Source organism: Pelophylax lessonae, assembly GCF_965119305.1.
Source record: "Pelophylax lessonae genome assembly, chromosome: 2".
In the NCBI taxonomy this organism is placed as follows: Eukaryota; Metazoa; Chordata; class Amphibia; order Anura; family Ranidae; genus Pelophylax; species Pelophylax lessonae.
The window spans coordinates 565,521,584-565,536,102 of record NC_138769.1 but is presented as its reverse complement, the minus strand read 5'-3'; the positions used below and the strand labels follow the sequence as shown (position 1 = coordinate 565,536,102).

At 46.5% G+C, this 14,519-nt stretch overlaps 1 protein-coding gene across 1 annotated transcript in view; it reads left to right on the top strand.

The window, feature by feature from the left end:
• STAT2 (signal transducer and activator of transcription 2) overlaps window positions 1-14,519 on the top strand; it is a 130,772-nt gene that overhangs the window by 104,164 nt on the left and 12,089 nt on the right. Inside the window, exons 21-22 of the mRNA XM_082244373.1 lie at window positions 10,567-10,755; window positions 13,055-13,109. Coding sequence (XP_082100499.1) covers window positions 10,567-10,755; window positions 13,055-13,109 — 244 coding nt within the window. The remainder of the gene's footprint in view (window positions 1-10,566; window positions 10,756-13,054; window positions 13,110-14,519) is intronic.

Genomic DNA, 14,519 nt, shown 5'->3' with positions numbered 1-14,519 from the left:
CGTGGGGGCAATACCAGCTAATATATGCCTTCCCTCCTCTCGTGTTACTGCCAAGACTTCTTCGCAGGATAGAGGAGGAAGGAATTCCAGTAATCCTGGTAGCTCCGGACTGACCTCGTCGAGCTTGGTACGCCGACATGGTCAGACTGGTGGCGGACGTCCCGTGGAGACTTCCTCTCAGGGAGGATCTACTGTCTCAGGGACCGATTTTCCATCCTGCTTTACGATCGCTGGCTTTAACGGCCTGGCTATTGAGACCCAGGTGCTGAAGGACAAAGGTTTGTCAGCTTCAGTTATTCCTACTCTAGTTGAAGCAAGGAAAGCGACTTCCAGAAAGATTTATCATCGCACATGGAAGTCCTACATTGCATGGTGTGAACCTTTGGGGTTCCGTCCTCGGTCTTATTCGATTAGTCGAATATTGGCTTTTCAGCAACAAGGGGTTGAGCAGAAACTGGCCTTGAGTACTATCAAGGGTCAGGTCTCAGCATTAGCCATCTTCTTTCAGAAGCCTTTGGCTACTCATTCCTTGGTGCGGAATTTCATCCAGGGGGTGCGACATCTGGCTCCGCCAGTGCACGCGCCGTTACCCCCCTGGGATCTTAATTTAGTGTTGTCGGTTCTTCAGAAACCTCCCTTTGAAGATATTAGGGAGATTCCTCTACCTACGTTGTCCCAGAAGGTGGCCTTCTTGGTGGCTATTACTTCTGCACGCAGGGTGTCAGAACTGGCCGCATTATCTTGTCGTTCACCATATCTGGTGGTTCATAGAGATAAGGTGGTTCTTCGTCCGAATCCATCCTTCCTACCAAAAGTGGTTTCAGAATTTCATCTGAATGAAGAAATTGTATTACCTTCCCTGTGTCCTAAGCCCAGTCATCCTCGGGAGTTTGCTTTACACTCCTTGGATGTGGTCCGGGCGATCAGGGTATACTTGAAAACGACAGACTCGTTTCGCAAGACGGATTCACTTTTTGTGATCCCAGATGGACCCAAAAAGGGGTTGCCTGCATCTGCCGCGACCATTTCCAGATGGATCAGACAGACGGTAGTACAGGCTTATTCTATTAAGGGTCGGGAGCCCCCGTTCCCTGTTAAGGCGCACTCCACTCGGGCACTTAGTGCGTCATGGGCCTTTCGCCATCAGGCGTCAGTGGTCCAGGTGTGCAAGGCGGCTACCTGGTCATCGGTGCATACCTTTACTAAACATTATAAAGTTGATGTAATGGCATCGTCTGATGCCTCGTTTGGCCGCAAGGTTTTGCAGGCCGCAATTTGAGGAGACCAGTGGTCTACCTCGAGGGTTTTTTCCGTTGGAAAATTTTTCTTTAGTCTCATTCTTTGTTTATAATGAGCCTTTAAAACTTCTAGTTTGGCACCGGTTGGGCCTTCTAGATTGGATTTGATTTTGTCAATCCCACCCCTCATTTGTGGCACTGCTTCTGGATGTCCCAGCTCTTGAGAATCAAGAAGACTACGTCTGTCAATGAGCGATAGAGAAAAATGGATTTTTGTAAGATCTTACCGTAAAATCCTTTTCTCTTAAGCTCATTGACAGACGTAGTACCCGCCCCTCTATCATTGAGTTGGGTTGGGTTAAATTCTCTGTACTGCTTTAAAACAGAACTGATTCCCTGTAGCAGAGAGAGGGAGGATATACCCTCAGGGACTGCCCCTAAGGTGGAGCCAGAACGTTTTGTCTTTCTGCCTAGTCCTACTCCTGCGGAGACAACATAACCCAGCTCTTGAGAATCAAGAAGACTACGTCTGTCAATGAGCTTAAGAGAAAAGGATTTTACGGTAAGATCTTACAAAAATCCATTTATCGCATGACCTGAAGGATTGCAGCGTAAAAGACCCCAGGGCATGATCCCGGCAGGCACTTACCAGCATATGTTCAGGTAAATAGAGTGGCCATCTCGCATCGACTGGACACTACGGATCCCGCTTAAATATTACCTCAACCCGACGCTTAGTGCACGTCATAGACGTGCGCCTCAGCGCGGGTCAGATCCTCAACTGTGCGCGCACAGGAAGCGCGCACAGTGCTGCACTGAACCCGGCCACAATACGTAGCCGCATGCAGCCATGGGGAGCGGAAGTGGAGGTATGAAACCTCAACGTCCAGCAACTCCACCCGAGGATCACACATCCGTGCTGTAGGTAATACAATTAGGATGGAAAAGATTATTTACCAGCATAGGGGGTGTCCGGGCAAGTATGAGAAACTGTGAAACCCATGGCTAGCTGTACCCGGGCTTGCCAAGGCAGATTTGTTTATGGATGGGTTTCTTGGACTTAATGCTAGTTGTTAATTTAACTTGATGGGATTATGGATGTAATGCTTCTATGGTCATGTAATCTTCCTGTATATGTGCTATTTTATATTAGCTGTTTGTTTTCTGGAGTGCTCATTATGTGGTCACTGTCGGCACTAATCCGGACTGTTTCTGTATACTATGCTGAGTATGTGGTTGGCTAATGTTGTTTTGGGTAAAACAATGTTTGCTGTAACTGCTTATAAAGTGTTAACTGGAGTATGGCTTGGGTTTGTTAGTGTATCTAAATCTGCTAGTACATCTAACACTCCCTTCCCCCAGATTAAAAATGCTGCTTTCCTAAATTTCCCCTGTGAATATGAGCATGTTTTATTTCATACTAGGTTAAGCTTTTAATCAGCCAGATTAAACTTATATTGGCCCCTGGATGATACTGCAAACCATTTAACGTGAGAGCAGTTTTTGATGTATCCTGTGTGGGTAATAAATGTTGCAGACATATTTGTTATTCTCCATTTTCTTCTATTTATGTTCTTTATTTTGCAATGACTAATTTAATGCTATTATATAATCGTTTTTATTATGTGAAAATGATCTCAATGAAGCACTTTCTCTATTGTTTTGCTCCATAAAATTCAATAAACCCTTTGTACAAATATGCCCCCGTGCTCCTTCATCCAGAGTGGGACCATCTTTCGTTCATTGGCGGACACAGCTATTCATCTTCATGACCGTAGGGTTATGCTGCCCCCTACAGGAGTAGGACACTAGGCAGAGAAAAAGGTTTGAGCACACCTATGGGGCAGTCCCTGGCAGTATACTCCCACTACTCCCATACTCAGGGTTCATGGACGAAAGGAAGTCCAGACAAAGCCAGCTCAGTCAGTGAGGAGAGAGGAGAGTGGAAAGAGATTCAACAGCTGAGGAGCCTGGAATTAAACCCAGCAGGAAACAAGTCTAAACTGGAGACCGGACCATCCATCGTATCCTGAGGCACCATTTGCGGCCACAAGGGTCTCGCATTCCTGTATACGCCAGCCATTGCCATTCGCTTACCTTTTATCATCATCTGGTAAGGGTGTTTAGGAGTTATGGTGATACAGTTTCAGCATGCTTGTGATTCTTGCATTCCTTATGGGCGTTTTGGATAGAGCTATCTGGTAAGCTGCATTCCTATCGGTGGAGGGGTCTGTTCACATCATATATCACATTATTCAGCTTGATATAAAGTACCTATCGGATTTGTTGGTGGAGGTTTCTCATTCTTTCACCCCTTTTTCACCATTTATCTAAATTTTTTGGCACTTTGGTGACTCACATCTCTAGATAGTGCTATTTTTCTTGTATTACCCCACTTTTGTTTTTGGTTTTACGCTATGGCGTTTTCACTTTTATTCCGCATATAACCATATCACTGAGGCGGATTGGTCTAGACTGCGAGATCCATTGTGCATCGCCCTTGTCGAATCTCTGGAATTTGTGTTCTCATTTGGCACGTTTTTATTGGTTTCTGGTAAGCCTCCCATTCATATGGACTATTCAACTTATTTGATACAATTTTATTATTGTCTGATCACCTTTAGCGCGACTTGTTAATATTATTAATATTATTTAATATTATTATTATTGGTATACTCCCACTTCCTGCTATAGGTATTCAGTTTTTTTCTGCCTAGTCAGAAGTAAGGACCTAGTTCCTTGCTGGGATCTCTGATCCTGGCAATTTTTTCTTTTTAATTGGAATTTTTGCCTCCTTTTATTATTTGTTCCTGTGAGAATCTACTATCAGCAGCCGTTCTGGCCAACGAGTGCATGCAGACCGCAGCTCCACGCTAGGTCGGCCGCGACCTACCTCCACTTGACGGGGGCTGGCCTGCGAGTTAAATGTCTCGTGAGGGCGCATACAAAGTGGCTTCGGCCTGAGTCGCAGCGTTTCCTCCTGGCCAACAGCACCCACATTACGATGCAGTGGTGTCCGGTCCGGAGCAGTGCCCACCCTGTTCCTGGTGTGGTAAGTAGCTGTCCCCCTCTACCCTAGGAGGGTTTTGGGGTGGACATGGGCCCCTTCCTGGGACATTGGGACCCCTGGGTTCCCCCTCACTCTCAGTCCGTGTCTCCCCTCCTCTCAGATCGCAGATCGGTGGTCTATTGCGGCCTGTGCCCCCCATCTGCTCACACCCTCCCTGGGGTGGACGTACCTTTTTTAGGTTAAATTGGGTGGGGGTGGGGGGGATGCCCCCTCCCCCCCGGCGACCGCATAATCGCTCCTCGAGGGGGGTGGACCTGCTGGGGGAGCTTGCCAGGGCTCCCCTCCCTGTTGGCATCATTTTTTCCAGCCCTGGGACCCCGGGAGCTGCGTGGCACCGCCATTTTCTTGTAGCCTGGTTTGCTACAGATCTGCGTCCATGTTTCTGTAGTCTCGGCGGCCATTTTCCTATGGTTTCCCATTGAAAATAGCGGCGGCCATGTTTTTGGAGTTCAGATGGGTGGTGATTCGGAGGTGGGAAGCCCTTCCTCGGCCTCTAGTGCTGATATAGAGATATTACTCTTCCTGATCGCCGCATGGTGTGCAGATAGCTGCTGTGAGCTGACCGGTGATGGTGAGTGCCTGGAGGGGTTGTCTCTCCTTCTTGCTGCTATACAGCGGTAGTGCTGTGCTGGGCCTTGTGGTGCTGACAGTGCGGTGGGGTGTCCCTTGCAATGTTTTTACACTTCGTTGTGCGGTTTCCCCTCTTCATTCATGGAGTCACTGAAGCATGTTTTACCACCTGATCCCCTCTCAGAGGCTGTTGGGCCCTCCGGGGCCCTGCAACTGTCTGCACTGACGGCGATCCTGGAGTCCTTGGTGTCCAAAGTGGATTTGGTCCTTGTCAAATGGGCTAACAAAAAGCTTCCTCCGCCTTCACCTGCTTCCTCTGTTTCATCAGATCAAGGGTCTGATTCGGCCGTCGCGGTTTCTAGCTACCCTACGGTGTCTGCGTCCACGCCCCCTGTGTGCTCAGATAGTGAGTAGGATTCCTCTGTTCCTCTAGCCGCACATGTGAAGGCGCTAGTGGATGCACGGATTGTGTCGGTAACACTTTACATATGGAAGATGCGACTAACGCAGCATCAGAGACGCGGGTCACCTTGGGCACCCACAGGTCCTCCAAAGTGGCGAGGGTGTTTCCCTTTTCCGCCCGCCTTTGACAATATTGTCTCCAAACAGTGGGGGGTCCCCAAAACGCACCTTTGCAATCCCTAAGCGTTTTGCAATGCGGTACCCTTTATGAGGAGTCCCTCCTTAAAAAATGGACAGTACCTCTGTAGTGGACTCCCTGGTTTCCAGGTTGAATAAAGCCACTGTAATACCGGGAGAAGAGTCCCCGGTCTTCTTTGATCCGGCTGATGGGAGGTTGGAGGCCTTGACCCGCCATATGTTCACTGTGGCTGGGTCAGCACTTAGGCCAGTGTTTACCATAACCCTGGTGTCACAAGCTATGACTGAATGGGCTAAAAAGTTTTACGCCAGGACCTGGAGGAGAAGCCGCTTCCTCCTGCCTTTGTGGAGCTGGCAGATCAGTTGGTCCAAGGGCTACAGTTCGTCTGTGACGCCTCTTTGGATGTCCCTCCCCTTCTTTCTAGACTGTCTGTCTCAGCAGTAGTCCTGCAGTGCATTATCCGGCTGAAGTGCTGGTCTGCGGACCAGGCTTCTAAGAAGGCCTTGTCTGATCTTCCATTCCTGGGGGATCGCCTGTTTGGAGCTTCCTTGGATGACATCATCAAAGGCCTCACGGGGGGGGGGGATTGGGGAAGCACTCTTCTTCCTCAGGCTTCCAAGGGTAAGGTGTCCCGATCTTCCTTTTCTGGTCACAAGTGGCCTTTTCGTCCCTCAGGCTCTCAAAACAAAGGATCTAAACCCTTCAGGGCCTCCATTCAGGGTTCCAAGAAGGCTTGGTCAGACAAACCGAGAGCGGGGTCTGCCAGTCCTGCGGACAAGAACTCCTCCGCATTAAGGGGCACCCTCACCCGTATCGGGGGTGGGGGGAACGTCTTCACTGTTTTCCGGACCAGTGGACCTTCTTGATTCAGGACAGGTGGGTCCACTAAGTCATTTGATCCGGCTACAAGATCGAGTTTAGATCATATCTGCCAGAAAGGTTCTTCCCTTCCAATCTGCACTTATCCCCAGATCGCTTTAAAGTATCTCTATGGGGCAGTGCAAGACTTGTTACTTCAAGGAGTGATTGTTCTGGTTCCAATGTCGGAAAGCTTTTAAAGCGGTTGTAAACTCAATAAAAAAATAAATAAAAACAAAAAAACCTGCAAGACAAAGGCATAATGAGCTAGTATGCATCGCATACTAGCCCATTATGTGTAACTTACCTTAAAACGAAGCCCCGACACGGACCCCCGGACATCGCTGCGGGCGCTGCCATGGTCCCTCGTCGTCTCTTCCGGGTTCGGCGGCTCCGGCGCGCTGATTGGCGGGAAGAGACGGCTCCGGCGCGATGATTGGCCGGAGCCGCGATGACGTCACTCCCGCGCATGCACGCGGGAGTGATTTTTCCGGCAAGCTCCCGGCAACTTAATTGAAGGTCCCCCGGACCTTCAGAGCGCATGCGCCGCTCGCGCGAGCGGCTGCATGCACTGTAAATATCTCCTAAACCGTGCCGGTTTAGGAGATATTATTTGTACCTACAGGTAAGCCTTGTTATAGGCTTACCTGTAGGTAAAAGTGTCAAAAAGCGGGATACTACCGCTTTAAGGTTTCTATTCAAACGTGTTTACGGTTCCCAGGAAGGAGGGCAAGGTGCGTCCAATTCTGGACCTCAATGCACTAAGCTGCTTTGTGCGGTTACAGAAGTTCCGAATGGAATCCATTCGCACGGTGGTGGTGTTCCTACATCAGGGAGATTTTCTCGCATCCATCAACAGCAAAGACGTTTACCTTCACATCCCCATTTGTATCGCCCATCAGCGATTCCTCCGCTTTGCCATGGGCGAGGAACAATATCAATTTGTAGCGTTACCCTCTGCTCCTCGGGTCTTCACAAAAGTGTTGGCCCCGGTTCTAGCATTACTGCGTTAGTGGGGGATTGCAATACTGGGGTACCTGGACGATCTGCTTTTGTGAGCAGAGTCTTCGACTGCTCTTTTGGCCAACTTGGAGATCACTCTGCAAACGCTGAGGGATTTCAGTTGGGTTCTGAATCTTCAGAAATCTGCTCTGGTTCCGTCCACGAGCCTGGAATATTTGGGCCTGACTCTGGACTCTGCGTCGGCCAGAGTGTTTCTCCCTCTGGCAAAACATCAGAAGTTGCAGAGAGTGATTCGGCTTCTGCTGTCCAGCTGACGGTCAGCCTTTCGGACTTGCAAGCGGGTGCTGGGCCTGATGGTGTCTACCTTTTTGAGGCAGTTCCATTTGCACAGTTCCACACGAGATCTCTGCAAAAGGGGATTCTGGTGAAATGGAACAAGGATCCTCAGTCTCCGGACAATCTGATCCTGTTGAGCCAGAGCACGTGGGGTTCTCTGGTTTGGTGGGTTCACTCTCTGGCACATCCACTCACCATGGATGCCAGCCCCTCTGGGTGGGTAGGCGTCCTCGGCAGGGAGTGTGCTCAAGGGGTCTGGACTCTGGAATAGTCCATGCTACCGATCAATGTACTGGAGCTGCAAGCAATCAGGCTTTGTCTGGATCATTGGACAAATCGTCTCCAGGGGTGTCCGGTATGGGTTCAATCAGGCAATGCCACGGCCATGGCCTATGTCAATCATCAAGGGGGCACAAGAAGTGTTCTGGCGGCTCAGGAAGTAGCCGGCATTCTAAGATGGGCATAACTGTTCGTTCCAGCCCTCTCTGCTGTGCACATCCCAGGAGTGGAAAATTGGCAGGCGGACTATCTCAGTCAACGGGTATTAGACCAAGGAGAATGGTCACTTTATCCGCAGGTGTTCCGTCAGTTGTGTCTCCGGTGGGGGACTCCCGAGGTGGATCTGTTGGCCTCTCGCCTCAACAGGAAAGTACAGAGGTTTGTGGCACGGTCTCGGGACCCTCTAGCCAATGCCACAGATGACTTAGTGGTTCCCTGGAGTCAATATTGTTTGATATATGCCTTTCCTCCTCTCAAGCTTCTGCCGAGACTCCTGCGCAGGAGCGAGGCAGAAGGAATTCCAGTCATCCTAGTGGCTCCAGATTGGCCGGTCTTGGTACGCCGATCTAGCACGGCTGGTCGCCGATGCTCCTTGGAGACTTCCTATCAAGGATCGATCTTGCATCCTGGTTTACAGTCGCTGGCTTTGATGGCTTGGCTGTTGAAAGCCAGATGCTGGAGGATAGAGGGTTTTCTGAATCGGTGATTCCTACGCTTTTAAAAGCTAGAAAATCTACTTCCAGGAAGATTTACCATCATACTTGGAAGATGTACATTGCGTGGTGTGAGTCTCTTGGGGTTCATCCTCGCTCCTTTTTTGGCAACTCGGATCTTGACTTTCCTCCAGCAAGGGGTCGAGCAGCGTTTGGCCTTGACTACCATCAAGGGCCAGGTCTCGGCCTTGACTCCCCCGATGTGGTCTCCTTTGCCGCCATGGGACTTCAATTTGGTGTTGTCGGTTTTTCAGAAAACATTCGGGAGATTCCCCTGCTTACGTTGTCCCAGAAGGTGGCCTTTTTAGTGGCTACTACTTCTGCGCACGGGGAGTCTGAGCTGGAGGCGCTGCCTTGTTGTTCACCTTATCTAGTGTTATCACAGGGATACGGTGGTTCTTCGACCATATCCCTCATTCCTTCCAAAGGTCGTCCCCGATTTTCATTTGAATGAAGACATTGTGTTGCCCTCCCTGTGTCCTAAGCCTAAGCATCTTAAGGCAGTTGCTTTGCATTCCCTGGATGTGGTTCGAGCAATCAGGGTGTAACTGGCAGCTACAGAGTCGTTTAGGAAGTCAGACTCTCACTGTTTGTCCTCACGGATGGACCTCGCAAGGGGCTGGCTGCTTTTGCTGCGACCATTTCCAGATAGATCAGACAGACTGTGGTTCAGGCTTATTCTATTAAGGGTTAGGTTCCTCCTTTCCTTGTCAAGGCCCACTCTACTCGGGCACTTAGTGCCTCCTGGGCCTTCCGTCATCATTGCTGCAGGTTTGCAAGGCATCCACCTGGTTGTCTGTGCACACATTCACAAAGTTTTATAAAGTGGATGCGTTGGCATCTGCGGATGCTTCCTTTGGCCGCAAAGTTTTGCAGGCTGCTGTTTAGATGACTTGTCCTCTTTGAGGATGTTTTTTTCAGGTGAGCTCTAGTTGTTCTCAGTTGAGCTCCATGTTACCTGGTAGGGTATGTTTTTAGCCTTGGGGAAATTTCCTTTCTGCTGTTCCCACCCCTCATGTTGACACTGCTTTGGAACGTCCCTACAGGCATGAAGATGAAGAGCTGTGTCCGTCAACGAACGAAAGAGAAAATGTTTTTTTTACTTACAATAAAATCCATTTCTCTGATGTTCATTGAAGGACACAGCACCCGCCCCTCTTTCGAGTTGGGTTTATTTCTTCTGACATTGCTTTTTACAAAACTGAATGCTTCTAGCAGGAAGTGGTAGTATACCCCCAGGGACTGCCCCATAGGCATGCTTAAGCTTCTTTAGTCTGCCTAGTGTCCTACTCCTCTAGGGGGCAACATAACCCTATGGTCAAGAAAAAGAAGAGCTGTGTAAGTCAATGAACATCAGAGAAATTGATTTTACGGTAAGTCAAAAATACAATTTTTTTTCTTTCATTTTAGTTGTGGTCATGTGACTGATATACGCTCTTTCTTTGTTTGACCTCCATGGGTCAGGAATCGAGATTCCAAATTACATTACAGATCCCAAGAGCTTTTGACAGCATTACTCCTCCACTGTCAATACGACTTTGCAGGGCTGGGCGGGGGGCATGTTGGCATCGTGTCCTGTAGGTCCCATAGAAAAAGAAGGGTCACTGGACACTTCCCTAGTTAGCAGGTTTAGGAAGTAATAGGAAGCCTAAGATTTGTCAAGGGGTCTGGCAGAATCACCAGGTATTTTGTGTGGGATAGAAGAATGTAATCCCAAATTTTTTATATTTAGGTTTACATATATTTTTTAAATATGGTAAAATTCTCTAGTGTCCCATGTGTCCCCTAAACAGTAATATATTTGATGTGCAAAAGGGCATTTTCCAAAAATGTATGTGAAAATATTTTCACAATTGTCACCTTTCTTGTCCTAGTTTTTTATTATTTTTAGAGATTAGTGGATATGTTCCCTAACTTGATCCTGGCTTCTCCACATAGGAAGCTACTCTATCCGCTCTGTGCAGCCATATACAAAGAAGGAATTAGCACACATCCCTCTCACTGAGATTATTCGAAACTACCAACTTTTAGCAGAAGAAAACATTCCAGAGAACCCACTGAAATATCTCTACCCTAACATCCCCAAGGATGACGCCTTTGGTAAATACTATGAACAGAGAAGTGATGGTAAGTCAAGTACTTCATACTTTGCTTTATCCAGCCATATCCGTGTTTTATCATGGTTACATGATCTTTTACGTTTTTGGGGTTTTATTCGAGATGTGCAATTAGAGATCATACAAATTCTTATAGGTATAATATTTAGGTAATGACCGATACAGATAATATAATAGTGTTAGAAAATATAACAAGAATACCTAGCTATAGATGGCACAGATTATCAAAATCAGACTTGTGCATGATAGCAGCTCTGAGATGAGACTCAAATCTTACAATGTTTTAGCTGTGTTAAATACAGGACTTGGATGTAGGGAAGTTAACAACCCCCCTTGCAAGCAACCTGACCCTTTAAGGACTTGGTCAGTTTTCAGTTTTATGAGGCAACTTTAATAAGGAAGTATGAACTTTCCCCATCACTCCACTCCCTGGCTCACAAAAATCATAAAGTAATGCCTCTAACTGTACATAAAGGCTACATGACAACAGTGGAAGGAAAGCACCTAGTTATTTTTCATTCTTCCACCACACTTCGGGTACCAAATGTTTTATCACGGATACGCTATAGTTTACAATTTTAGGGTTGTATTCAAAATGTTCAAAAAAAGATCACACAAACACTTGTATGTATGACATTTAATTAGGTAAAGACAGATACAGATAACAAATGTAATAGTATTAGAAAATATAACAAGAAAACTTTTCCGCCACAAAGTCCCCCGTCATACAATGTGGCACAGATGATCAGACCCAGCCGCATGCTTTCCCTGGTAGAGACTCAACACTTATAAGTTTTAAGCTGTGTTATAAACAGGGCTTGTACATAAGTAAATGGACAACCTTTCTTGCAAGAAACATCGCTTTTGGATTGGTCAGTTTGTACTTTGTTATGACATTCCTTTGGTATGAAGTCAGCTAAGGAAACTAGGCTTTGGGGGCTTTCTTGGATATTGTGAGACAACTTTAATAAGGAAATAATATATAAACCATCTCATTGATGGGGAAATGTCATGGGAGCAGATAGCACAAAACCTACTCGTGAGTGTACACAACAGCCACCTTTTAGGGTAATATTTTTTACAGATACTTGTCTAGCGCTGTCAGTGTACACAGCGCTTTACATATACTGTACATTCACATCAGTCCCTGCCCGCAAGGAGCTTGCAATCTAAGGTCCCTAACTCACATTCATAGATACATAGTACAACCAATTTAGACAGGAGCCAATTAACCTACTGGCATGTTTCTGGAGTGTGGGAGGAAACCAGAGTACCCAGAGGAAACCCACACAGGCACAGGCAGAACATGCAAACTCCATGCAAGTTTTGCCCTGGTTGCAATTTAAACCAATGACCCTTGTGCTGCCAAGTGGAAAAGCTAACCACTTAGCCACTGTGCTGCCCTCAGTATGGGAGTATTACACCCTTTGTCAGGTCTGTTTGCTGGCTGTGTGTCTGCTGGGAGATATTCACCCCTCTATTTTTCCTGATGACCATTCTCACTTGAACAGAAAGTGAGGAGTAGCCCCAATCTTTCGAGTTATTTCAGAGCAAAGTCTTCCAATGGGGACTCCTGTTCCAGTGACATATCTCTCAAAGATGGGAATTCCATCTACTTCAAAGGGATTTCTTTTGATTTCCTGTTGCATCTCTAGGACAGAAAGTAAGAAGAAACCCCAACAGGAACACATACCGCAATAAATCACTTACTAGGGTTTAACACTTCTGTAATTTAAAACTTTCCTTGTTCAGGCACTTCCTGTTGCAGGGTGAAAACTGTCTCCTGTCAACCTGATGCCTGTGGTGGAGGCTGTGCTGATACATTGCGCAGGCATGGTCCATCGTTGTCACCATCAGCAAGCCTGACCATAGCAGTGATGTGTAGTTGTCTCTGGAGTGAGTCTATTCAGACAGAAAGTGGCTAAAGGAGGCTGGAGGAAACCCAGCACAGAGATTTAAAAAAAAAGGTCAAAACAGTATTTTATGAAAAACAAATATTGCAATAGTTTGATACACAGTGCTTTAGCAAACTAAATGTCATCTAGTTAAAAGTTTAGACCTCCTTTTAAACAACATATCATAGCAGTCCAAGATTTAGATCTTTCATTTATGGAAAACCTTTTCAAAGCAAAACCTCAAAAGAACATGACATTTCCTGACAAACCTGATCTGTTCTGTTCAGTATTATGTATCCTGTTACATGACATTTTGTAGCTATTATTATAAAGTAAAATGAGCCGAATAAACTCTACCTGATTTTTCTGTATAAGTATAAATATACTTGTTTTTTTTTTTTTTTTTTTTTTCAGTAACACTGGATTATCAGAAGTACATGAAGCGAAAGCTAATCATTGTTTCTGAACGGTAAGCTACTGAGTTAGAAAGACAGGAGAGTGATTGTAGCAATAAACGGCTATTAAAGTCCCAAGCATACAATGGGCCTATCTAAGGTGAGGGAAAAAAGTATTTGATCCCCTGCTGATTTTGTACATTTTCCCACTGACAAAGAAATGATCATTCTATAATTTTAATGGTAGGTTTATTTTACCAGTAGGAAACAAAATAATAACAAAAAAATCCAGAAAAACACATTTCAAAAAAGGTATACATTGATTTGCATTTTAATGAGTGAAATATGTTTTTGACCCCCTCATAAAACATAGTTACATAGTAGGTGTGGTTGAATAAAGACAATAGTCCATCCAGTTCAACCTGTGTAGGTGTGTGTGGTCGTAATCATCTCACATAGCCCTGAATGTTCTGATCCTTGAGATGTACATCTAAGAGTCTTTTGAAAGCCACCATACTACCCGCAGAAACCACCTCTTGTGGTAGAGAATTCCACAATCTTGTAGCTCTAACAGTAAAGAACCCCCCACGTTGCCTGAGGTTTAAACGCTTCTCCTCTAATCGCATTGTATGCCCTCGAGTCCTCATGCAATCCCTTCGACTGAACAGCTTATTTTCTAAGCTGAGATCCCCATTGAGATATTTAAAAATTGCTATCATGTCCCCCCTCAGGCGTCTCTTCTCCAGGGAGAATAAATCAAGCGATTGCAGACACTCTTCATAATTAAGGTCCTCCAATCCCCTAATTAGTTTAGTTGCCCTTCTCTGGACTCTCTCCAGCTCCAACACATCCCTCCTGAGGACCGGCGACCAGAACTGGACAGAATACTCCAGATGCGGTCGGACCAGAGTTTTATAAAGTGGAAGGATTATAGACTTAACATGACTTAGTACTTGGTGGCTAAACCCTTGTTGGCAATCAGAGAGGTCAGACGTTTCTTGTAGTTGGCCACAAGGTTTGCACACATTTCGGGAGAGATTTTGTCCCACTCCACTTTGGTTTAGAGGCTGAAGTTTGCCAACTCAAACCTTCAGCTCCCTCGACATTATTTCTATGGGATTAAGGTCTGGAGATTAGCTAGGCCACACCAGGACCTTTATGTGTTTCTTCTTGAGCCACTCCTTTGTTGTCTTGGCCATGTGTTTTGGGTCATTGTCATGCTGGAATGCCCATTTTCAATGCCCTGGCTGAGGGAAGGAGGTTCTCATCCAAGATTTGACGGTACTTGGCCCCATCCATCTTCCCTTTTGATGCAGTGAAGTTGTCCTGTCTGTTAGCAGAAAATCGCCCCCAAAGCCTAATGTTTCCACCTCCATGTTTGACGGTGGGGATGGTGTTCTTGGAGTCATAGGCGCATTCCTCCTCCAAACACAGTGAGTTGAATTGATGCCAAAGAGCTCGATTTCGGTCTCATCTGTCCACAA